The following is a 24,100-nucleotide window of genomic DNA, read 5'->3' on the forward strand; positions in this document are numbered from 1 at the left end:
AGGCAGGCAGACGAGAGAAACATTTAGGGGTTAACTATTACATTAGCATTCGATGGTGAGGATAAAGACGGGGGTAGCTTTATTCGTCCACCACGCAGGCCTCATCAGCAGTTTGGAGTCTTCCGGACAAAAGTGACTGAGGTTTCGGCGGAGAAAGGACAGAGCAGCGGGACACAGGCTCCGGCGGATAGGCAGGTTCCCGCATCAGCCCGTCCCTTTCCGGATTCCCCAGCAAACTCCGCCCTGGGGCGGGGCTATGCGGTCACGTGGTCCGACGGCCGAAGGTGCGCGCTTCCGGGTTGGCGATCGCGGCGTCCGCGGGAGCTGAGAGCCAGCGCGCAGTGGCGGTGGGGGCGGGGAAGCGGCGACGTGTTCTGCCAGCCGGGTCCCCTCTAGGTGGCCGGGTGGGCTGGTCGCCGCGGGACCCCGCTTGGCCCCGACAGGTATGTCCGCCGCCGGTGGGCTGGGCCCGGGGGACCTTGCGCCTTGGAGCGCTCGCGGGACCCAGGCCCCGGGCCTGGAACGCAGCTCGGAGCGGCGCTGCTCTGCGCGGGGCTTCTTCACGCGGGCGAGATTTCACCGCAGATCTCTCTTGCGTGCATTCATTTTTATCTTTCTCATATTGGTTCCCACAGACCAAACAGCTAATCACGTGTAGGATTGAGGCAGCATAGCCCCAACTCCAACATTGTGTAGCCACACTAATTTTTGGTTTTTCGAGACAAGGTTTCTATGTGTAGCTTTGGAGCCTGTCCTAGCACTCGCTCTGTGGACCAGGATGGCCTCGAACTCACAGAGATCCACCCACCTCTGCCTCCCGAGTGCTGGGACTAAAGTCTGCGCCACCAACGGCTGACTGTACAGCCACACTTATAAAGGTTTTTTTTAAAGATTTATTTATTTATTATGTATATAGTGTTCTACCTACATGTCAGAAAAGGGCACCAGAATTCATCACAGATGGCCCTGAGCCACCATGTGGTTGCTGGGAACTGAATTCAGGACCTCTGGAAGAGCAGCCAGTGCTCTTAACCATTGAGTCATCTCTCCAGCCCAGAGTTCTTTTTGGTTTATCGAGACAGGGTTTCTCTGTAGCTTGGGAGACTGGCCTGGAATTAGCTCTTGTAGACCAGGCTGACCTCGAACTCACAGAGATCCGTCTGCCTCTGCCTCCCGAGTGCTGGGATTAAAGGCGTGCGCCACCACCACCCTGCTCACACTTATAAAGTTTAAATGCCAAGTTAATGCAAGGGAAGGCTGTACAAATGTTTGATCCCGTTCTGTAATTTCCAGAGGAAATTCCAGACCATAAGAGGTTATGTGGATGGATAGCGGAGAGGCATCCGTAGCCACAACAGGATGGGAACCCAAGGCTGGGTTTCTGAGTAGACTTCAAAGGTGGTAATGACAGTGATGGTTCATGTCAACTGAAGCACGAACACAGCCTTGTTAGACAGTATTTCCTCCTAAATATACCTTGGTTTCTTATTTCAGATTTAATCCTCTTCAGAGTCTGGAGAAGATGGCAGAGACAACACCGGAGCCTTCTGCTCAGCTTGTTGTACACTCAGACACGCACAGTGACACTGTCCTGGCTAGCCTCGAGGACCAGAGGAAGAGAGGCTTTCTTTGTGATATTACTTTAATCGTGGAGAATGTGCATTTCCGAGCCCACAAAGCTTTACTCGCTGCCAGTAGCGAGTATTTCTCCATGATGTTTGCGGAAGAGGGCGAGATTGGCCAGTCTATCTATATGTTGGAAGGCATGGTTGCAGACACCTTTGGTATTCTGCTGGAGTTTATCTACACGGGCTATCTACATGCCAGTGAGAAAACTACAGAACAGATCCTGGCTACTGCTCAGTTCTTGAAAGTCTATGATCTGATAAAGGCGTACACAGACTTCCAGACGCACCATAGCTCCCCAAAGCCCCCGGCTCTGAACGGCACTGGTACCCCAGTGGTTGTTATTTCTAATAAGAAGAATGATCCTTTAAAACGGAAGCGGGGAAGACCGAGAAAAGGCAGTAGCGTGCAGGAGGGGAAATCAGAACTAGCTGCAGACGAGGAGGTACAGCTCAGAGTGAACAATTCGGTTCAGAACAGACAAAACACGGTGGCTAGAGAAGGGGGCGGTGTGGAACCCAGCGAACAGATGCCAAAAGAAAAGAACTTGGAGCCTGCTGGTGAGCCAGAGAGAGTGGAGGAGCTGCCTGCCGAAAAGGATGAGAACTGTGACCCCAAGGCTCGGGATGGACAGGATAGCCTGAGCAGGTACAGCAAGCGGAGGATTCGGAGGTCTGTCAAGCTTAAAGACTACAAACTCATTGGAGATGAAGACGACCAGGCTTCTGCCAAGAGGCTGTGTGGAAGAAAAAAGCGCGCCGGTGGTCCTGAGGCCCGCTGTCAAGACTGTGGCAAAGTCTTTAAGTATAATCACTTTTTAGCCATCCACCAAAGACGCCACACTGGTAACTACACTTTCCAAACTTAGTGCACCTCATTGGGAAATTGGGGATGCCATGACAGTATTTAATAATTGCTCCATTTCTGCATGATAGGCATTGCAGTAAAGCTTTCTTAGGTGCTCCTGTGTTTAGTTCTCAGTAGTCTCAGTAGGTAACGTCCGCAGTGTACAGATGAGGAGAGGGTCTTGGAGCAGACTCAGCCATGCCATGATGACCTAGCAAGCCTGATCCAGAGCAGAGCCCTGGGTTTTGTTTTATTTACTTACCAAGTTATCCAGCCCCCCCCTGCCCTTTGATTTGTTAGTGTTCCCATCTTTGCAGACACCTCTTGCCGTTCTATAGACATCTTTATAGTTCAGCCATCTTGTGAAGATTTTCCTCCTTTTGGGTGCCTCTGGCTCAGCATTGGCATTAGTCCCCCTTATCATTGAAATGTCCTCTCCATATGACCAATATGTCTGCCACTGACAACATAGAGACCTTTTTTCCTCTTTTACAGTCCCAGGGATGGAACCCAGGGTTTAGGTGCCTGCACCAAGCGTTTTACAGCCAAGCTGTATCCCAGCCCTACATAGAAGTTTTATCGCTTGAATTTAGATAGCAGGACTGAGAAACTGAATTTTAATTTTGTCTCATAACCATGTATGTCTGATGGCTACCATATTGGACAATGTATCTCTAGCAGAAATTCTCAAGCATTTTCTTGAGCTGTTTAATTTGCCCTGTTTCAGGTCAGGTTGTAATTGTCGCTCGGAAGCCTCCGTGTATGGGCTAGTGTTTAGTTTTGCTGTCACGTGACCTAGCCGCACCTGCTGCTGTGTTTCTGAGCCTGCTCATTAGAACCACCTAGATCCTCTGCAGCTGTGCCCCACACCCAGGCTTCTGGGATTTCTCCGGATTAGCCATGTTTGAAGTTTCCCGGAGATGTACTCACGTCACTCCCCAACACCACAGAAGCGGGGCATTGTATGATCCCACACTCCAGAAGTGGAGACAGGAGGATTTCAAGTTCAGGAGCATACTTGGCTGCAAGGCAAGCCAGGGATGTGAGATGCTCTCTTGATAAAGAAAGCCCCTCAGACTCTGTATGGTGAGAACCTGAATTAGGGCACTATGAACAGAACAAAATCCCGACTATGTGTTGAACTGTGCTGGGTTCTATTTTATTTTCTAATGGGCTCTGTAACTAATGGATGCAAATACTAGATTGTTTATCCAAATTGTGCATAATTTAAAGTATTTCATTGTTCAGTAAAACAGCGTGTAGAATCTTTCCTTTATTCCCCCAGGCCTGAAATTTTGCATTCGGCCTGTGTGCATGTTTTCTCCTTTTGCTTTTATTTATCACACATTATTTTGTCCCCAGTGTTTCTTTTCCAGTCCAGAACTCCTCCTCTCTTAATTTCCTAGACATGACTTGTAATTTCCTTATTTTTCACCTGTACTTTCTATCTTTGCTTTAGTTTCTGAGAGATTGTTACTGTACTTGTAAGCCTCTAGGTTTGCTATTTCCACATTTTTGTTTGGTTTTTAGGAACTTAAATTTTTCTTTTCAGTTCTAGAGCCCCAAGCCAGGGCCTTGTACTTCCTTGGACAATTGCTCTACACCTAAACTAAATCCCCCAGCCCCAGTAAATTGTGTTGGTTTGAGACATGATCTCATTATGTAGTCTAGCTGGCCTTGAAATCTGATCTTCCTGCCTCTGCTTCCCAATGCTGGTGTTACAGATGTGTGCTGCTGTGCCCAGTGTCCCTGATACCTTCTGTGCATTGATGGTTTCCGTATCTGCCATGGAGTCTGTCTTCACGCAGAGGCTTCCCTTGACTATAGTATAAAGATTGGTTTTTATTTTATGTGTATGAGGGTTTGCCTACATGTATGTATGTATGTGCACCATGTGAATGTCTAGTACCCAGGGAGACCAGAAGAGAGTGTCATTCAGATTCCCTGGAGTTTCAGGTGGTTGGGTGTCACTCTGTGGGTGCTGGGAACCCAACTAGGGTCCTCTGTAAGAACAGAGCCACTTCTCCAACCCCAAATGCAGTGATTTTTTTTTTTTAACCTCAAATAATATGCAAGATCAGGGCACTAAAAGCTATTGGCATTTCTATGAATATGAAGGCTGGGTTTTTTTTTTTTTTTTTTTTTTTTTGGTTTTTTCGAGACAAGGTTTCTCTGTGGTTTTGGAGCCTGTCCTGGAACTAGCTCTGTAGACCAGGCTGGTCTCGAACTCACAGAGATCCGCCTGCCTCTGCCTCCCGAGTGCTGGGATTACAGGCGTGCGCCACCACCGCCCGGCGAAGGCTGGGTTTTAAAAGTTAGGTTGCATCTCATGGCTTCTACCTGTTGGTTTTGATTTCATCTATTCCACTTCTTAGACCTTTATTACTGATAGCTCACCTATCCACTGGACTTTGGGTGTTTGCCCTAAATACAGTTATGAATGATTCCTGTATTACATATTTTAATTTGGGAGGAAGAGAAGAGTGCACAGGTCCTATTTATACCATGCTTCTTGGCTTTGATCGCAGGGGAACGACCATTCAAATGTAGCGAGTGTGGAAAGGGCTTTGCCCAGAAGCACTCCTTGCAGGTCCACAGCAGGATGCATACAGGGGAGCGGCCATACACCTGCACCGTGTGCAGCAAGGCGCTGACCACCAAGCACTCACTGCTGGAGCACATGAGCCTGCACTCAGGTATGGGACTTGCATTAGAAGGCCCCCAGCCACCAGCTTCCTATTTCCTGGGGTGGCATTTCTAGCATCTAAATGGTGTTTTTGCAGCCTGGTGTCATTTCCCACACAGTGCCATTGAAAGACAGGATTGTGCGTGTGTTGATGTCCTGTTCTGAGCGACACCAGCCTTCAGTTAGAACTTGTTAACTGGCCGCTGCGGTGCAATGTATATTTAAATGTGTTTTACTTAAACACTAGAGTTTAGAATTCTCTATGTGAGAACCACTGCAGCCTGCAGTTCTACCCCAGGCTTTACTTCCCCCTAGGGCTTTGCATAGTTTTGCGCACCCTGGAAAGGCTGCTTCTGGGTACGTAGACAAGATGCTCATATCACTTGTAGAAAATGGGAACCTGAGCGCTGTGTTATTGAACTTCTTCATAGGCATTCTAATTCTCTGCAGTTTGGGCATGGTTTAAGTGTTTTTTTATTCTTTAACTGGCAGGGCAGAAGTCTTTTACCTGTGATCAGTGTGGAAAATATTTCAGCCAGAAAAGACAGCTAAAGAGTCATTACCGAGTCCATACAGGTACGATACCAATAAGGTGAGAAAAGTTTTGCATCGCTGGGGAAGAAGTGCAGATACAAAGTGTTTGTGAAACAGTAGGTTCATCTTACAGAATGAATGAAAGAACTGGAAAAAACAGTCGGGCTAGGAATGCAGCTCGTTTAGTAGAGAACTTGCCTAGGGTTTCATCCTCAGTGTCATATAAAACTAGGCGTGCAGGCACACATCTGTTATCCCAGCATTTGAGATATGGAGGCAAGAGGGTCAGAAGTTCAAAATCACCCTCAGATATGTAGTGAATTTAAGGCCGGACTGGGATATTTGAAACTAGCTTTAAAAAGAAAAGGAAAGAAAAGTCAGGGGTTGTAGTGTTATTCTCCACTACTGTAAGACCCAATTTAATGTTTGCACCATAATTTTGGAACCATACATAGAACCACCACAGAACTGTTGTATCCAAAAGTGCTGCTTGCTCAAGAGGCTTCAGGTAGTTGGCTGTTAGTAGTGGCATCTAGAAAGAGATGTCTCAGCCATGGCTTCTGATTGCTAAAGGTCATATTCTTCCTGCCAGCTGATAAGAAATGAAACGGGGGTGGGCATCACTCAAGCTCAGCTGGCCAGTCCCTCCGGTGTTTGAGGAGAAGGGTATTCAGAAGGGTGAGGGGGACTCTTGCTGAGTGAGATGCATTGGGGTAATAAAGTTTATTGTTGTTGGAAAGTGCCATATTTACAGTGATTATTTTTCAGGGAAGCGCTTTAACAGAAATCACTGAAGAAATGCAGGGAGAGCATGCATGCACTGACACTTTTTTTATCGTTGCGGCAAGGCCACTCACTACCAGAATGCAGCCACTGCCATAGAAAATTCATGGATGTGTCTCAGCTAAAGAAGCATCTGCGAACGCACACAGGTAACCCGCCTCTCTTTCAAGCCTCCCTGCTGCACATGGTGTCCTCCGCCTGTGCTTGGTATGCTTATTGTCTGTGCGGTGCATCGTAAGTTTTATTTAAAAGTCCCAAGTGAAGGCAAAGTGTTGTAAGCCAGCACAAAATGCTATGGCCACTGTTGTGTGAGGACATTACATCCCGCTGTGAGTCGGCAGAAAATGGAGATCACCTGACGAACGCTGTTCACGTGGGAGAATTCATGTCATTCCACAGCCTAGTGTCCGTCTCGGTCTGGCTCTGTGTCACTCTGTCCTTCAACACTGAAGGGGAGAGCAATAAATTGTTTAGAAAAGAAAGCATACACCAGACACGAAGGTAGACACAGGGTTCCTCTCTCTAGCCTCCGGAGCCAGTGCTCAACTATGAAATTGCTACCTCCCAAAGAGGCAGGAATGAGAAGGCAGCATTTTTGGGACAGGTAGGGTTTTTTGTTTTTTTCATTTTAAGTTCAGAGGAATAAAAGTGTCCATCTTAGACCTTTTGGAAGGGATATGGGTTAAAAATAAGCCTGTTGGATTTTTCCAAGAAACAGTTTCTATGAAGGTAGATTATTTAATGATTCTGTCAAGTTGTCTGCTAATATTGTATAGGCAGACCTCTGAGATCTGGCCAGCCTGGTCTACGGAGTGAGTTCCAGGATCGCCAGGGCCATACAGAGAAACCCTGGCTCAAAAGACAAAAACAAACACACACAAGAATTGTTTAGCTTTTGGCACTTCGTGCAGGTTGGTAATTTCCTGACTTAAAGAAAACCTAAGTATTATTATCCAAGTGCCTGGGACCAGAAACTCCCCAAACCCCAAAATGTTCCAAATCCCAAACTGTTTAAGTGTCAGTGTGATGCCACAGTGGAAAGTGCCACACCTGTCCTCATGGGACACGGCATAATCAAAATTTAGGTACACCAGAAATACTGTCTGAAATTCTCACCAGGCTATGTGGAGGAAGTTTATATAAAGCATGATGAATTTTGTGTGTAGATTTGATCTCATCTCTAAAATGTGTGTATGTGTGTGTGAAAGAGAGAAAAAGACAGAGAGAACAAGAGAAAAAATTTCTAAAATCTGAAAAAAAAATCTGTGTTATTTCTGATTCCCAGAAATTTTGAGATTTATTTGGTTTTTATTTTACGTGTAAGTGTGGTTTGCCTGCATTAATGTGTGTACCACATGCATGCAGTACTCCTAGAGACCAGAAGTTATTGGCTCCTTTGGAAGAGCAGTCACTGTTTTTACTCACTGAGCAATCTCTCCAGACCCCTAAGCACTTAGGAAGTTGTCTTATAAGGGGTGACCTAATGACTTTTATGAAACTTACTCTGTACATTCTTAATTTTTTACAGTATGTGTATGTGTCCATCCATGTGCACACAGTGCCACAACATACATGTGAAAGTCGGGACAGCTTGTTGGAGTCTTGGGTATCAGACTTAGGTTCTCAGACTTGGTGTCATCACCTGCCAAGCATCTCGGTGGCTCCTTGGCTTCCATAGGCTTTCTCACTGGAACTCCTGTGGACTGTAATGCAGCCATTCGCTGCATGTTTACTGACCATTTGCTGAGTACCAGGCTCTGCCTTAGGCCAATGGACAGATAAAGAGATGTCCAAGTCCCTGCTGGTGTGACATCAGCGTTTGAGAAGGGAGGCCCAGACAACAGATAGGGAGCATGTCCGTGGTGCGTGGAAATTAGACATGGTGCGGGAAAGCAGGTGTGGGAAGTGGTGCTTCTCTCTGGATGGGGCTGTCCTGGAAGGTCTCAGGGATGGGAGCCGCTTGAGTGGAAACCACAGTGTGCTGTGGGAGACAGGACGCTAGGAGAAGGACGCTTGGGTAGACCACAGGGACAACAGGGCCATGTAGCACAGTTTATTTGTTTATAGCTACACACTTCAAACATTTGTGAAGCTCTAAAACAAACAAACTGGGTAATGGTGGCACACAACTTCAATCCCAGCACTCGGGAGGCAGAGGCAGGTGGATCTCTATGAGTTCGAGGCCAGCCTGGTCTACAGAGCAAGTTCCAGGACAGGCTCCAAAGCTACAGCAAAACCTTGTCTCGAACCCCCACCCCTCAAAAAAGGAGATGGTCTCTCCCTCATAAAGAACCATCTCAGGAGACTGTGTAGTCTATGTGGTGAGTTTGTTATTAAAATGTAAAAAAAAAAAAATTAGACATTGGTCCATGTTGGGGAGAATAAGCCAAACCCTTCAGAACATCAGGGTTCTTCAAGGACAGGGTCTTCGTACAACACATCTGTCTCTAGTACTCAGCTCAATGGCCACATCGGCAGCTCATTCCTTACCCTGAACTAGGATGTAAAGCAGGCATTTGCCAGCATAGCCATGCTTGGTTTAAGAACCTAGACCCTCACTTGTTTCTCAGACCACAAGTGCACACTCTCTCCAGGTGAGCTGCCGTGCACCAGACACCAGAGAAACCAAAGGCGCGTTGTATCTCTGTTCCCCAGGAGGATACCGAAGGCCACTTGTCCAGTGGGCAGGTGGTGCTGCCGTGAGAGGTGCCGCTAAGAGAAGGATCTGGAGAGGTGCCGCTAAGAGAAGGATCTGGCTCATGGTCTCACAGTCGGATATTTTCCCTGACCTGGAGCAGATCAGGCTTTTGGGACATAGTCAAGCCAGGAAAACTCACACAACTGATAAGGGGCCACTTGTTGTGGGTTTTCTTCTTTGGAAAGGGTCTTGCTACTTGGCTCAGCTTGGCCTAAGAACTTGGTCCCCGTGTATCAGAAGCATGAGTGCTGGGACTGTAGGTGTGCTCTACCACCGTGGACTGTGGTTTTCTCCTGTCCTTAAGGTGGGAACGTTGCTCAGTGTGCATGTGTGCAGCAGACATCCTTGTGAGTAGCTTCTGCTGTACAGAGTACTTCCACCTCTCCAGCAGCTCTGTCCCTTAGATTGTGTTAGATAAACACTGCTCCTACGTGTGGGCTCCCATGCTCATGTGACTGTCCTTTCCAGTCACATGACAAAGTTCATGATGTCACAGTTTCAGTCACAACCTCATTCTGTGGGTTAGGTATGAAGCTGCCAAAGTTTCTCTGCCTGTGTTGAGATGAGTCCATCTTGCTTGTTACAGTTTTCCTGGGATCTGGGGCCGCTCGGGACCTCATGCCCTTGCAGAGTCTGTGTGTATCTGTTAAGAATCTCAGTGCAGTGTGATGGAATCCAGAAGGGAGGGCAAATTTTGTTCCCCAGAGTGGAGCCCTGGATCAGGAAGGCAGAGCAGGTGCTGGGTGACTCAGAGAGCATGTAGGTGTGCCGCCAGTCGGATGGACGTGGGGATTTGAGACTGAAAAAGCCCAGTGGACCAGTGTGGTGAGGCTCCAGACAGTGGGGCAGACCACTGAAGCAGCAGGGCCGTGAACAGGGAAAGGGACGTTTTTTAATGTGTCTTGAGAAGGCTTGAGCAGCCTTGGAGGGCGAGCAGAGAAGGGAGGCCCTGGGATAGGTGGTTGGCAGACTGAGAGACAGGCCTTGAGGTCAGGAGGGCGGTGAAGAGACTGGCACGCATTAATCTAGGACAGAGTCGTCACTGCTGACATGACAAACTGTTAATAGTCCAGATTTTAAAAAGTTGGAAACCAGGCAGAAGTCGTGGCCCCTCTGAGACTGAGTCAGCTCTGCCTGCATCTTCCTGAGTCATCCTCCTGTCTCTGGCCTCAACTTTCATTGTTACTGTCTGAGCTTCATGTTACAGACTTCCTTCTGGTCTCTGCTGCTCAAGCCCTCGTGTCTCCGCCTTTAACCTCTGTCCCATCTGTTTCCTGCATCTCGTGGCCCCAACCACAATACCTTGTGCACAGTCTGGCAGGAAATCCTCCCTCTAGTCCACTTATTGGCAGACTCTGAACACATCATCTGTCTACTTAAACCTCTGTCTGGGATATTGGCTCGTCTTTGAGCCCAGCACTCCTCAGTGAATCCTTGTGCCCCTAGCATTTTGGTTGTACTTAGGCCAGTGCCCTGGCATCCTGTCTGCACTCAGTGCTGTGGATTTCGGTCGTTATTGGAGCACACTCCAAGTTTCCTACCCTCTCAATAGACTGCACACCCTTCCTGAAGCTGTGATCGTCTCTTTGGCTACTGTCTTTCCTAGCTGCAACTTTGCTGGAGGTCTCCCAGTGTTTCCAAACTAAATAAAAGAGAGGAGTGGCCCTGGGTTGAAGAGAGAGTTCACATAGAACAGATCTGAAGCCAGGGGTAAGAGATTCCGTCACTATGGCTTGTGTGTCCTACACCAGTGTTGGAGTCCTAATGGCTGACGAAAAGCGTTAAAACATCAGATGCCCTGTTAGTGGGGCAGTGGGGCACTGAGAAGGAGGAGTTTAGTCCTTTCCCAGATACCCTGTTAATGGGGCAGTGGGACACTGAGTAGGAGGAGTTTAGTCCTTTCCCTTCCCCTCCAGTGTCCTTTCTTCTCCACCTTCTGCCCTGGAGGTACAACAAGAAGGCCCTAGCCAGGTGTAGATTCCTGAACTCTGAACTTCCCACTCTGCTGAACCGGAGCTGTGCGCAGTGATGAATGCCTTTGATCTTAGTACTCAGGAGACAGGCATGTGGACCTCTGTGATTTGAGGCCATTCAGAGCTACACAATGAGCCTGTAAAAAATACTGTGTATTTGAAGCCCAAGTAGAACAGGTACAGTCTACATGAGAGGTGGCCACTGACTGAAGTCTGAGTAGCCGCAGTTCTGATTAGAAAGCCGCCTACCTGTAACCTTTGCGTGATGAAGGCAACCATGTGCATACGCTGATCCGTCCAGCTTGTCTTGTGTGTGGGTGCCGTGCTGGGTGGAGCTCGGAGACAAGTCTAGTCTGAAAGCATCTCTCCTCTGCTTTCTCTAGTGAGGCCAGGTCTTGCTGTTGGCTTTTTCAAAACTCCTCTCACCTCCATTAGAATCCCTTACGTCACTTGGCTTCTGGGGAAGATGAGAGTCCATTGTCGCATGTGTAGTGTGCAAACTAACACTGAAAAACACTTGTTGCTGTTAACAAGTGAAATCTGAGTACTTGCACATTTTATGTGAGCCATAGACCACCGTGGGAAAGTCATTCATTTGGCAGGGTTTCTGGAATAGTAGTGTGTGTGTGTGTGTGTGTGTGTGTGTGTGTGTGTGTAGATCTGTGACCTGTTGGAGGGTGAAGCCTTGCCTGCTGTCTCCTGATATGGCCACTGGAGCAATTGCTGCTACTGTGACATGTTCTGTCAGTGTGGAAAGGCCCACACTGTTTACCATGTTGACCGTGTAGAACCAGGAAGTAAGAGACCCTTTTCAAGACTGCTGTGATCCACAGAGGAGGAAGTGAGAAATAGTCAGATTCTAAACATATTTGGAAGGTAGATATAAATGTGAGCAGTGTGCCCTGGTGCACAGAGGTCCCTTCGAAGGTCCTGGGCCACCTTGCCCAGAAGTTCTACAGAGGTGCAAGAATCAGTGTTAGACACAAGGGGAGAAAATGCAGGGGTTCTTTTGTTACCCACATATGAAGAGCTACTCCATCATCATGGGAAGGAACCATGCCTCCTCTGCATCCTCGCATCCTCTTGGCACCGCCCAGATGTGCTTCCTGCGCTCTAACAGAGTGGCCTTTGTTCCTCCCATTGGGAAAGTAAAATGCCTGAGTTCTTATTTTGTTCTTCTTCTTTTTTTCCCCCGCCTCTAGAAAAGGGTTTCTCTGTGTAGCCCTGGCTGTCTGTCCTGGAACTCTCTCTGTATACCAGGCTGGCCTTGAACTCACAAAGATCCTCCTACCTCTGGGTGCTGGAATCAGAGGTGTGTGCCACCACCACCTGGCCAAGGTTGTTATTTTTCAATGTTGGATGTGAATTAATACACGCTTTTCTCTGTTTTCCTTTTTCTAGGCGAGAAGCCATTTACCTGTGAAATCTGTGGGAAGTCTTTCACAGCAAAGAGCTCCCTCCAGACCCACATCAGAATCCACCGGTAAGCTTGTTTGGGGCTGGGTGACATGGGACATACCTCTCTAGCCTTGCATACACCTGGGATACTCTTGCATACACCTGGGACTATAAGTGTATGCCACCGCACCTGGCTTTTTTGTCATTTAGCGGCCTCACTGAAGTCTGGTGTTGTGTGGGGGTAACCTTTGCCCTATATAAGCTTTACTTCCAGTTGTTACTCTGATAGAATTTTCTGTGTGGTTTATTATCTTATTTTTTAAAATAATTTCTCAGACAAAACCAGCAATATTGGTTCTGACCAATAAAAGCCTTCATTGTTGGCTTCATTATTTTGTTGTAGTTTTTATTTGGGGAGTGATCTGAAGCTTACATCTTCAATCAGAAGTAAACATTAAGGCCTGGGGAAGTGGCTCAGTGAATAAACTACTTTTTGCAGGAGAATGAGAATTTGGTCAGATCTCCAGCCCCATGCAAAAGCCAGAGGTGGTGCTGCATGTATGTCAGAGGGTGGAGGATGGTGGATCTCAGGGGTGTCTGACCACCAGGCTAGCCAGAATGGCGGGCTCTGGGTTCAGTGAGAGACCTCAGACAATCAGGTAGAGAGAAAGAGAGAGAGGAAGACAATCAGTGGCGACCTCTGGCCTCCACACGCATACAGAGATACGTTACACACACAAGTTAAACCATTAGTGAAGTATGAAACTTGAAGCCTCAGCACATAGGAGGTAGAAGCAGGAGGACGGCCACAAGTTCAAGGCTAGCATGGACCACAGAGTTAGACCATGACTCAAAAGGAAGAAAACACGGAGTTAAGCATGATAGTGCATGCCTACAAGCCCAGTACCTGGTAGGCCAGAAGCAAGAGGATCAACAGTTTGAGACCAAACTGGATTGCATAGGAAAATTCCATCCAAAAGAAAAGAGTTCTGTTGATAAAAATTATGGACTTACGTATATTTCTAAAAGCTTCAAAAGTAATTAGGAGCTGTTAAAATTTTAATATTGATATTAATCATAATACATACATATCTATTTGGCCTTTAGAATCTAAAAATCAGCTGTAAGAACTAAAAGCAAAATAGAACTGTTTGTATAATATGTAAATGTTTACTTTCTTACCTGAAACACATATAACAATAGACCTATAAAAGTTCATCCCCCATAGCCCAGTCCCACCTGCCACCCTACCATAAGCCCTTTTTTATTTTTGAGACTTGGGGAAGCACATGGAAGCGGTTCACTCTAAGTCAGTCAGTAGTTGGTAGGACCTGTGACTTTGTTTTCTTTTGGTGTGAAGCGGAGCTGGCACTGATTCGAACGGTTTGACAGGGGTTTAAGCATTGGCATTCAGGAAAGGAATTCTTATAAAGAGGACAGCAAACACTCAAGATGCAGTGCTGCTGGGCCCAGCGTTCCTTTAGCTTTGATGTCTTCTGCTAAGTAACCAGGAAGTAGGAGCAAGTGTTTCTGTGTGTTTTCTTACAGAGGAGAAAAGCCATACTCCTGCAGCATCTGTGGCAAGTCCTTTTCTGACTCCAGCGCCAAGAGGAGACACTGCATCCTACATACGGGCAAAAAGCCTTTCTCCTGCCCCGAATGTAGCTTACAGTTTGCTCGCTTAGACAATTTGAAGGCTCACTTGAAAATTCACAGCAAAGAGAAACACACATCAGATTCTAGCAGCGTTTCTGGCAGTAATGCTGACGAGGTCCGGAACATTCTTCAGCTGCAGCCATACCAGCTCTCCACCTCAGGAGAGCAGGAGATTCAGCTGCTGGTAACTGATTCCGTGCATAACATTAACTTCATGCCAGGCCCCAGCCAGGGGGTCAGCATCGTACCTGCTGAGAGCTCTCAGAGCATGGCCACAGACCCAGCTGCTAACCTTGCCCTGCTCACACAGCAGCCCGAGCAACTGCAGAGCCTGATTCTTTCAGCTCAGCAGGAGCAAACAGAGCACATTCAGAGCCTTGGCATGATTGGAAGCCAGATGGAGGCCTCCCAGCCGGAGCCAGTGCACGTCATTACACTTTCCAAGGAAACCCTGGAGCATCTCCACACCCACCAAGGGCAAACAGAGGCGCTCCAGTTGGCAGCTGCTGCTTCCGATCCAGCCCAGCACCTACAGCTGACACAGGAGCCTGATCCACCCCTACCTGTTCCACTAGACCATGAGCAGAGCTGACCCAAGCACATGTCTGACGTTCCACTGGACCAGTAGTGATGGCTGGTCCTTTGGGCTACCATCTTACAGATCCTTAAAGACGTGATAGCTAACCACCAGGTTATTTATCGTGGACTCCATTGGGACAGAATCTGTGTGTTGGCATTACAGATCTATCTTATCTGTAATACCAGTTCATATTTAGCATTTAAATATTGATGAGAGGCTCCACAGTCATCTACTTCATCTCTAAAGATGGGTAGTTTCTCTTGGGAGCGCTGGTTTAGACTTTTCTGTAAGAGTTGAATGCTCATGGCTATAGAGTGTGGTCTTCTTTAGAACAAAAAGGTATGCATAGGTTGACTCTTCTGGTATGGTGGTTGGTTCCATTCTGTTATTTCTCTTAGGCAGTATACTTGCCAGTCTAAAACAAGTCAGGACTGACTGTACCCAATTACTGCAATCAGGGGATTCCCCTCCAGTAGCTTTTCTGCCCTAAGAGAGCACTCCTTGAATTTTATCTTTGTGTGGTACGGTGGGCTGATCATGTCTCACTGAGGGTAGATTCAGATTTGAAAACCACAGTCACGATACAGCAGCAAAAGAGTACTTTTCTGTTGTTTGTATTCCCAGACAGGGTTTCTCTGTGTAACAGTCATGGCTCTCTTAGAACTCGTTTTGTAGACCAGACTCCCTCGAGCTCATTCATAAAGATCTGCCTGCCTCTGTCTCACAAGTGCTGGGATTAAAGGTGTGAACCACTATCACTTGGCACAAATTGTACTTTTAAAATTTTGAGTTCAACTTTTCTGCAAAACTTGGATTTATACATTTTTTAAAGAAGCAGGGTGTTAAATTTTTAATTAAAACGTCTCCAGAATATGAAACTAAATCAAGATGCTCATCCCAAATAAACCAAAATTTGTTAAATAATGACTTGATTTTCATGAAAAAGGACCCTTAATTACCTGGAACTAGAAAGTTTATTCAGTGTAAGGCCTAAATACACTACTGTAGCCTACTTGATCTCAAAATACTGATTTGCACGTTCAACCTTAGAACTCCTAGATGTGGAAATGTCCACTAATCTATTTTTCTTAACACTCTGAAATCCATCAACACACCACTTAATTTTGAGCCTCAGAGTGGAAGTAACCCACCTGTCCCTGTGACTGTGTGTCTTTCAAACCATTACAAGAGGATTAAATTATGTTTGGCTTGTTTTCAGGATCACTGCATTTACTTGAATTCTTTGACTTTTATCTCTCATAACGCTGGTAGTGATCTTCGAGAAAGAGATGAGGGTCCTAGTAACATTATGGGGTAGGAAGTGAGTTCAAAATCAACATCTTTTCCACAACAGTTGTTAGCTTAGCTTAGACTGCTCGTAATCCCACCGAAACCCAGATGTGTTTGCATCCTGGATATGTACAGAAATATACAGTTCTTTAGGTTGGAGAGAAGATGAAAGTATTCTTGTTCCATACTTACCAAGTTGTATTTTATTACCTATAATTTACAAATTTAATTACCAAAGTGATAGACACATATCAACTAAAGTAATATGAAATTGGACCTGAATAGAGTCGTTTTTACAAATACTGTTTTACTTTAGTATTTTAGACTCTTGATTTAGTCACTTAAGCCATGTATTCCTTGTGTGTGAGTGTGGGGTGTGTGTGTGTCTGTGGAGGCCACGGGAGGACACTGGGTATCCTGATATCACTCTGCCGGATTCCCATCACGCTGGTGTCCAGCAAGCCTCAGCCATCCTCCTGCTTCCACCTCACAGCATGGGGGTTACAAGCACACATGGCCATCTCCTGGATTTGACCTGGGTGCTGGGATTCACGCTCAGGTCCTCACAGCATGGGGGTTCCAAGCACACATGGCCATCTCCTGGATCTGACCTGGGTGCTGGGATCCACGCTCAGGTGCTCACAGCATGGGGGTTCCAAGCACACATGGCCATCTCCTGGATTTGACCTGGGTGCTGGAATCCATGCTCAGGTCCTCACATTTGTACAGCAAGTGCTCTTACCCGCTGAGCATCTCTCTAGTCCCTGTGCATTCTTAGAATACAAAAGACTTTGTGATCTCTTCAAAACTTCCTAATACTCGTTTTCTCAAAAACTCTATTTTGTATTAAAGAAAATTAAATTTTTCTCACCCTAGACAGCTGGGTAATTATTCAGAAGCATGGTTATGTAGCTTTTGGTTTGGTTTGGTTTTGGTGTTGGACACAGTCCATACAAATTAAACTTAATTTACTTTGTAACAGTCTGCCTCTGCTCTAATAATATAACATGAGCCAGGCCTGGTGGTGCAGGTCTGTGTCCTGGGAGGCAGGTGGAAACAGGAGGACCTTGAGTTTAAGGCTAGCCTGAGCTACTTAGACCCTGCAAAAGAAAACAAGGCCTGGGCATGTAGGTCAAAGTATGTCCCTGGCGTGCACAAGACTGGGCTCTGTCCTGAGCACTGGCAGGGAAATAAAGAGGTACAAGACACAGGGAATTTAAAATATTCCAAAGCCACATGTAACAATTGGTGAAATTAATCTTAACAGTGGTATTTGATCGACTATCCTGGTCAGCCTTAATTGTCAGCACAGCCTACACGGAGTTATATGAGAAGCAATTGAGGGTTGCCTAGATCAGGTTGGTCTGTGGGCATACCTGTGGTGAATCGTCTTGATCATTAACTGATGTGCAAGGGCTCAGCCCACTGTGGGCAACACCATTCCGCATAGTCCTGGGCTATTTCAAAAGCTAGCTAAGCATGAGCCAATGAGTGAGTCACTGAACGAGTCGGCAAGCCAAGTTCCTCCATGGCTCCTGCCTTGAGCTCCTGCCCTGCCTGCCCTCCGTGATGGATCATGACTTGAAAGTAAAACCAAATAAAACCTTTCTCCCCCCCCCCACTCCCCCAGTTGCCTTGGTCATGGTATTGACACAGTAACAGAATGCGACTAGAACATTTGTTGCCAAATATTTCAATATGTAATTCATATTAAAATGTATTAATGAAATTTTATATCCTCCCTTGATACAAAATCCTCAAAATCAGTTGTGTATTTCATACTTGCTATTATATCTCAACTTTGACAACAATATTTGCTGGTATTTGATTTGCATTAGATTTCATAAAATTTATAGGTTAAAAAACCTAGATTCATCTATCACGTAGTTCAGGCAACTGTTTTCAGTCACTGAAAGAAATAACTTACGTTTAACTTTTAGAAGTCAAGCCCGGTTCCTCGGTTGACCTGGCCACATTACAAACCCTCCCTGACTGTCTCCAGCACGCGATCCAGCTCCAGCCTTGACTATGTCATCTGACCAGCTGTCAAAGGAGAATCAGAAAGTGATGGTTTGCTTGCCCCAGCTCTCTGTCGCAGTACACACTCTGACCCTTGAGATGAAGCTCCTTTTTAACTCAGTGGTTTTCTGAAAAATAAACTTGAAAAATGTATTTCATTTTTATGTTTATAAGTATATTAGTTGGGGGTTCTGCACAGTAGCAGAACTTAGAGAATGACTTATCAGAATCACTTACATGCTACAGCCCAACCATCCCAACAGTGGCCGGCTGTGAATGCAAGGTCCAAGAGTCCAGAAACAACAAGGTGATTGTTTCAGCTGGTCTTCAGTATAGACTGAAGTAGGCTCCAATGCTGGAGAAGGAATGAACTTGCCAGAGAGAGCAAGTTGGCAAAGAGCAAAAGCTTCCCGCAGAAGGTGTGTTCCAGAATAAAGGTGTGGCTTCCTGCCTGAAGATCCAGATCAAAGGGTATGTCTAACTGCCTCAGAGGTCTGGATTTACCCAAAGCAAAGCAAGCAAAAATAATCCCTCCAGGTATGCCCTCCATTTCTGGATGGTAGTTCATTCCAGATGTAGTCAAGTTGACAACCAAGAATAGCCACCCACCGCAGTGAGTGTTTTGCCAGCATGTATGTCTGTGTGTTGTGTGTGGGGTGGTTGTGAACCACCATGTGACTGCTGGAACTGAACTTGGGTCCTCTACTAAACAAGAACTCTTAACTGCTACGCTGTCTCTCCAGTCTGAACTCCGTGACTTCTGTACCCGAAGGAAACACACGAAAGCGCCTCTCAGAAGTTCTTGAAAGATGACACTGCAGGGTGACATTTCACGGTTCCTTTTGTGATAAATGTGTGCAAGTTTTGAAACGTTCTGAAGTGCGTCTTTAGGACTAGGCTGTTGAGCTTTGGGTCAACTGCAGGTAACCTTGCTTAAACAACAAATCCTTGGCTTTGGGAAGGCTCACAGTGTGAACATCGTCCACGTGCTTGCCTGATTTTTCTAGAGAATTTCTGCCTCTCCTTTTTCTCTACAGTTGGGTCTTTGGTTGTAGGTGTTGTGTGCAGCAGGTTAGATGACCAAGCTGGGTTCTCACTATAAATGCTTACATGTGGGTTTACATAAACAGGGTTACTGTCTGTCCCACAGGGAGCTCACTGTGGGCCTGGAAGGAAGCTAGCTGGCTGTGTTAGGTCTTCTTCCCACCAAACTGCTTCTTGAAGCTTTGCCATGCAGCGAGATGCCAGGGCAGGCCTGTCATCCCAGCACCAGGAGTAGAGGCAAGAGGATCAGGAATTCATGCTTTGTCTACATGGTCAGTATGACAACAGCCTGAGCTACGTGAGGTCAGGTCTTAGAAAACAAAACCAGGATTCATAAGGGACCATGTGGTGTGGGGACTTGAAGTCTCTCATCCCATCTGGGCCTTGTGTTTCTTTGCTAGGGCTGCCATAATAGGTGCTTCTTCAGCAGCACGGATTTAGTTGATCCTAGTTAAAAATAGGACATTGAGCCGGGCTGTGGTGGCACACGCCTAATCCCAGCACTTGGGAGGCAGAGGCAGGCAGAGCTCTGTGAGTTCAAGGCCAGCCTGGTCTACAAAGCAAGTTCCAGGACACGCTCCAAAGCTACAGAGAAGCACTGTCTCAAAAAAAAAAAAAAGAAGAAGAAGAAGAAGAAGAAGAAGAAGAAGAAGAAGAAGAAGAAGAAGAAAAGAAAAAGAAACAGGACATTGAGTTGGCCAAGAGCTGGTTCTCTGAGGCCTCTTTCCCTGGCTTGTTGCTGGCTTTCTGGCTCTTCCTTGCTTTTCCCTCGGTCTGTGTCCCCGCTGCCCCCTTTGTAGAGCCATCAGGCACATTGCATTAGCTCCCCACACTAAACCTAATTTATTGCTTCACTAACTCTTGAAAAGTCCTGTTTCCAAGTGCAGCCCTATTTAGAGGCAGTGGGGCTAGGGCTTCAGGGTAGACGTGGGAGGTGGGAGGGGTCAAGGCACAATTCAGCAGGAACTGGTTTCTGGGCTGAGGAGGGATGAACTAGAACATCCCTGTAGCCTATAGGAAGCAGGTCCTACTTAATCATCGTGGCATTCCTATGAGATAAGTATCATTATTATTATTAGGCCCATTTTACAGATGAGAACAGTGAGGCCCAAAGAGATGATGTTAGCCAGAGTCATAAAGTGGCAAGGCCGGAACTGGGGCTCAAGCCTGGCGGACCCCATGATGCTGCACTGACGAAACTGAGGGGGTGTGTCTGAACAGTTGGCACAAGGTCAAACTTAGGCAAAGCCATCGAGGTATAGTCTCTCCTACAGAAATGGATCAACCATCATCTTAGTAATACCAGTATTAACTTTTTGCTATTAATTACAATTTACCAAGTAGGTGGAAGTTCCTAGAAGGTGGACGCGCCTCACTGCCGCAGCCTCTCTGTGAGGGAGCTGCCCGTTTTTCCTTTCTCCAAAGGAAAGCTATTGTGAGTTTAGGGCAGATTTGATTTGTAAGCTTAATAGCTAGGTTTTTAATCTTCCATTTCTAAACTTCAGTCTAAATCCTCATGAATTCAAAGTAAATCCTTTGTTCCTGCTTGTGTAAATAGGAAAAGCCTGTAAAACCAAATCCACCCACCCCCCCTCCTGTGGGTGGGAAAGGAGCAGACCTCCGAAGCTGGGCGTCACTGTCATAGACGACATCGCTCCAAAGCCATTACATGTGATTAAGTAACCAAGACATTAGCCAGCAGGGACTTCTCAACTGAAATGTCCCTCCTTAGATGAACTTTTAAACTAAAGTTCATTCAGCCAGAGTTTGGATAAAATGTAGGAACTTGGTCACATTTAGGTAATGTCAGCAAGGAAGCTTGGACCTTTTTTTTTTTTTCTTTTTTGAGTTTGAAAAATGAAGTGTGGGAAGAAGTGTGCACATGGGACGGAGAAATGCTGTGTCCTGGAGCATGGCCTTGCTAGTTTGAATCTTAGTAAGAGCAATACATCACTTTATAGTCTGAAAATGGTTTCCCAAAGAATAGTTTGGCTCCTGCCTTTGATTGAGTTGGTTTGTTGAGTAGGGATCTCATGCAGGCCAGGCTGGGATGGACCTTCCGATCCTCCTGTCTCCACTACCAAGTTCTGGGATTACAGGGTGCATCACGGTGTCTGGCCAGCTCCATATGACTCTTCCCCGTTAACTGAAATTTCATCGGGGTAAGTTAGAGAAAAGCCTCGTTTTTAAAAATGACAGGATTAAGTGACTTCTATTCTGAGAAAACATTTCCTATAATCGTGTTTGAAGAGCAAAAGTGTTCCCGAAAGAAAACATGGGAAAGCCCTGGTCTCCTGTTACTTAGAAGCCTGCGAAAGCATTCTCTGACTTCAGAAAAAGCAGCATGCAGAGGGTTAAGTGTGGAGCGAAGAGGAGGAAAAAATGACAGGCCAGTTTATTTCAGAGTCCCCAAACAGAGAAACAACTGTTGAGCTTCTGTGGTTATTTCGTGCTGGGGTCTGAGGTAGCTCAGGCTGCCCTGGAATTTGTGTAGTGGAGGATGGTCCTGAACTATGATTCTCCTGCTTCCACCTCCACAGTGCTGATGTTGCAAGCAGATGCTACTAGGACCAGTTTTTATATGATGCTGGGAATTAAACCATGGCTTTTCACATGCTAGATAGGTACTCTACCAACTCAGCTATATCCTGGGCCCAGGAGTGATTCTTAATGAGGCCCTACACACACACACACACACACACACACACACACACCCTCTGCCCAACATGCATTTATCACCAGGTTATATCAGTTTCACCTCAAGCTATCTTTTGAGTCTACCCTGTCTCCGTCCTCACTGTCCAGTGTGTCCCTTGCCTAGAACTCTGCCATGGGTTCAGTTATGGCTTCTAATTCCCCTACTCAACCCCTTTCTCCAGTAGAAAGTTGTAATCCATTGTAGTTCACCACTGTCCCCTTAGCAACAAACAGAATGTCCTGCTAAATGATATTATTTTGGTTACAGCAGATAGGACCACATCCCACTCTGCTTAAACTTCTGCATTTTTCCTCTGCACCTAGAAAAAAAAAATCCCCAGCCCAGCTTCCTCTTCTGCATTCTCCGTTCTCACTTCCGCCACACCGGTTACCTAGCTGTTGGCCAATACCTACCCAGCTCTTTTTGCCTGAAGGCTTAGGAGCAGGAAAGTTATCTTTGCTCCCATTCCGACTCAGGTCATTCAGGTCAGAATTAGGAGAGGCCCCTCCAGACCCTCTAATCTTAATCAAGCCATCACTCATAAACTTGACAAAGTGCTGGGCCCAATGGGGACACTGAGCTGCAGGTCAAGGCCATATTATAGACTGCCTACAGATGCCTCCTAGGGTGTTAGATACTTGTTTTCTGGCTCCAAGCCCAGAAGATCAAAGGTTGGGAGCTGAGATAAGGAAGTGAGAACTGCCCCGCAGAAAGACAGAACATGGTCTGGGGTACAATAAAGAGGATCCTGTGCCTAGTGGCTCAGGTCTTTAACCTAAGCAGCTGCTGGCACAGCTTTTTTTCCAAAGCCATTCGAATGGGATCCTTTAACACTGAATTTTCATGTGGGGGTCATTTATTCTATTTGATCCAATATAAACTGTCCATAAGACTATGACAGCTACTATGCTAAACTACTTATTTCATATAAATAGGATCATAACTCAAGAGTCTAACAAGAAAAAAAAATACTTGTTCTATTCTGTCCATGAAATAAAACGAACCCAGACCTGAAATGGGCTAAGGAAGATGAGTCATTAAGATGTCACTATTTAGAGGTGAGAAGACAGAGAGGTGGTGTCAGGGACTTCTAGTCACGCTCGGCCTGGTGCAGGGATCTCATTCCACACAGCTCTGTAGCTCCACTGTGTGTCTTTAGCATCAGGAAAAACTAGAAGTCGGCAGGTTGTTAAGAGTCGGAGAACTCGTTCTATGATCTTTAAAAGACGGTTTTTACAGCTCGTTGTTCACAGAGTCACATAACCCTGTTTGACTTCCACCAACTGTCTCTGAGGGAAGCTGGGCTGTAAACAGGACCCAGTAAGTGGCTGGCGTCCATCTGCTAATGAAAGGGAAAGGAATGGTACTAAAATCCACCTGCCCGTTTACAGGGCTTCTTTCAGAGCATTTTTACACTGTGTGTTTAAGCATGGGTGTGTCTGAGGCTCTGCAAATGATGTCACACTCAAGAGCTAGAGTGGACCCAGCTCAGAAGCTTCCCTTGCTTCCTGAGTGTGGCCCGGCTGAATTGCCTGCCCCTCCTGGCAGAGAGTTGGCTTTTTCCTCTCGATTTTTCTCTCTTCTCTTCATATCAGCTGCAGCGGAGAGTGTGAGTGTTCAGGACTTGCTGGGTGTCCCATTGTCTCTAGACGAAATATAAAATGAGAATAAATACAAACACAAAAAGACAGCCACTGAACCTTGGCTCCTGTGGTCCCTGGATCTCAAGGAGAGGGACATGACCATCTTTTCCTAGGTTAAGCACTGCGCTTCTGGTGTAGTGATTTCACTTCCTCTTAAGGCCAGACATGCATTAACAGTGGTAGGTTGGAATCCACAGAGGCCTGCCTATGTCTGATACCAGCTATGCCATTGGCTGTTGAATCTGTGCGGTCATGAAGCCTCTGACCTTCACTTAAATAGATTTTTGTCAGCACTCATTCAATAAATGAGAACTGCTGTTTTATTAAGTTTAACTAAAGCTGCTTGATTTTGGACAGTTCCTTTCCCCTTGGCTACTGTTTCATTATATACTAAATACTAAGAATTTGATTCCAAAGTTTCTCGCATTGTCAGTTTCCTTAGTCTTCATTTTAGTGCTGAACCTTGAAGATTCTTAGTTGGTTGATCTCCTCCCCATCTCCCCCCCCCCCCTCTCTCTCTCTCTCTCTCACACACACACACACACAGACACACACACACACACACACACACACACACACACACACACCCTTGTTCCCTTATTTTGCGTACCTGATTTGCGGACCAG

At 46.3% G+C, this 24,100-nt stretch overlaps 1 protein-coding gene across 3 annotated transcripts; it reads left to right on the forward strand.

Moving 5' to 3' along the window:
- The first annotated feature begins 298 nt into the window (after positions 1–298).
- Zbtb24 (zinc finger and BTB domain containing 24) lies at positions 299–17,607 on the forward strand. Of its 3 annotated transcripts, XM_041653222.1 has the most exons (7): positions 299–443; positions 1,495–2,471; positions 5,001–5,168; positions 5,651–5,734; positions 6,541–6,624; positions 12,548–12,629; positions 14,093–17,607. In XM_041653222.1, the coding sequence occupies exons 2-7, from the start codon at positions 1,523–1,525 to the stop codon at positions 14,790–14,792; spliced, it is 2,067 nt and encodes a 688-aa protein (XP_041509156.1). In that variant the 5' UTR covers positions 299–443; positions 1,495–1,522; the 3' UTR covers positions 14,793–17,607. The 3 variants fall into 3 exon arrangements, with proteins under 3 accessions (XP_041509156.1, XP_041509158.1, XP_041509157.1); XM_041653224.1 differs by lacking the exons at positions 6,541–6,624; positions 12,548–12,629; positions 14,093–17,607 and adding an exon at positions 6,461–6,515; XM_041653223.1 differs by lacking the exons at positions 5,001–5,168; positions 5,651–5,734; positions 6,541–6,624.
- Positions 17,608–24,100: the final 6,493 nt, after the last annotated feature.

Source organism: Microtus oregoni, unplaced genomic scaffold (assembly GCF_018167655.1).
Source record: "Microtus oregoni isolate MIOR12 unplaced genomic scaffold, Mior012 000006F_ref0000085, whole genome shotgun sequence".
Lineage (NCBI taxonomy): Eukaryota > Metazoa > Chordata > Mammalia > Rodentia > Cricetidae > Microtus > Microtus oregoni.

Bases quoted from the DNA above. Each gene is read 5' to 3' on its own strand.
- Zbtb24 (XM_041653222.1), top strand. From the start codon at position 1,523: ATGGCAGAGACAACACCGGAGCCTTCTGCTCAGCTTGTTGTACACTCA. The intron at 2,472-5,000 runs GTAACTACACTT...CTTTGATCGCAG, and splicing joins CCACCAAAGACGCCACACTG to GGGAACGACCATTCAAATGT. The intron at 5,735-6,540 runs GTACGATACCAA...CGTTGCGGCAAG, and splicing joins TCATTACCGAGTCCATACAG to GCCACTCACTACCAGAATGC.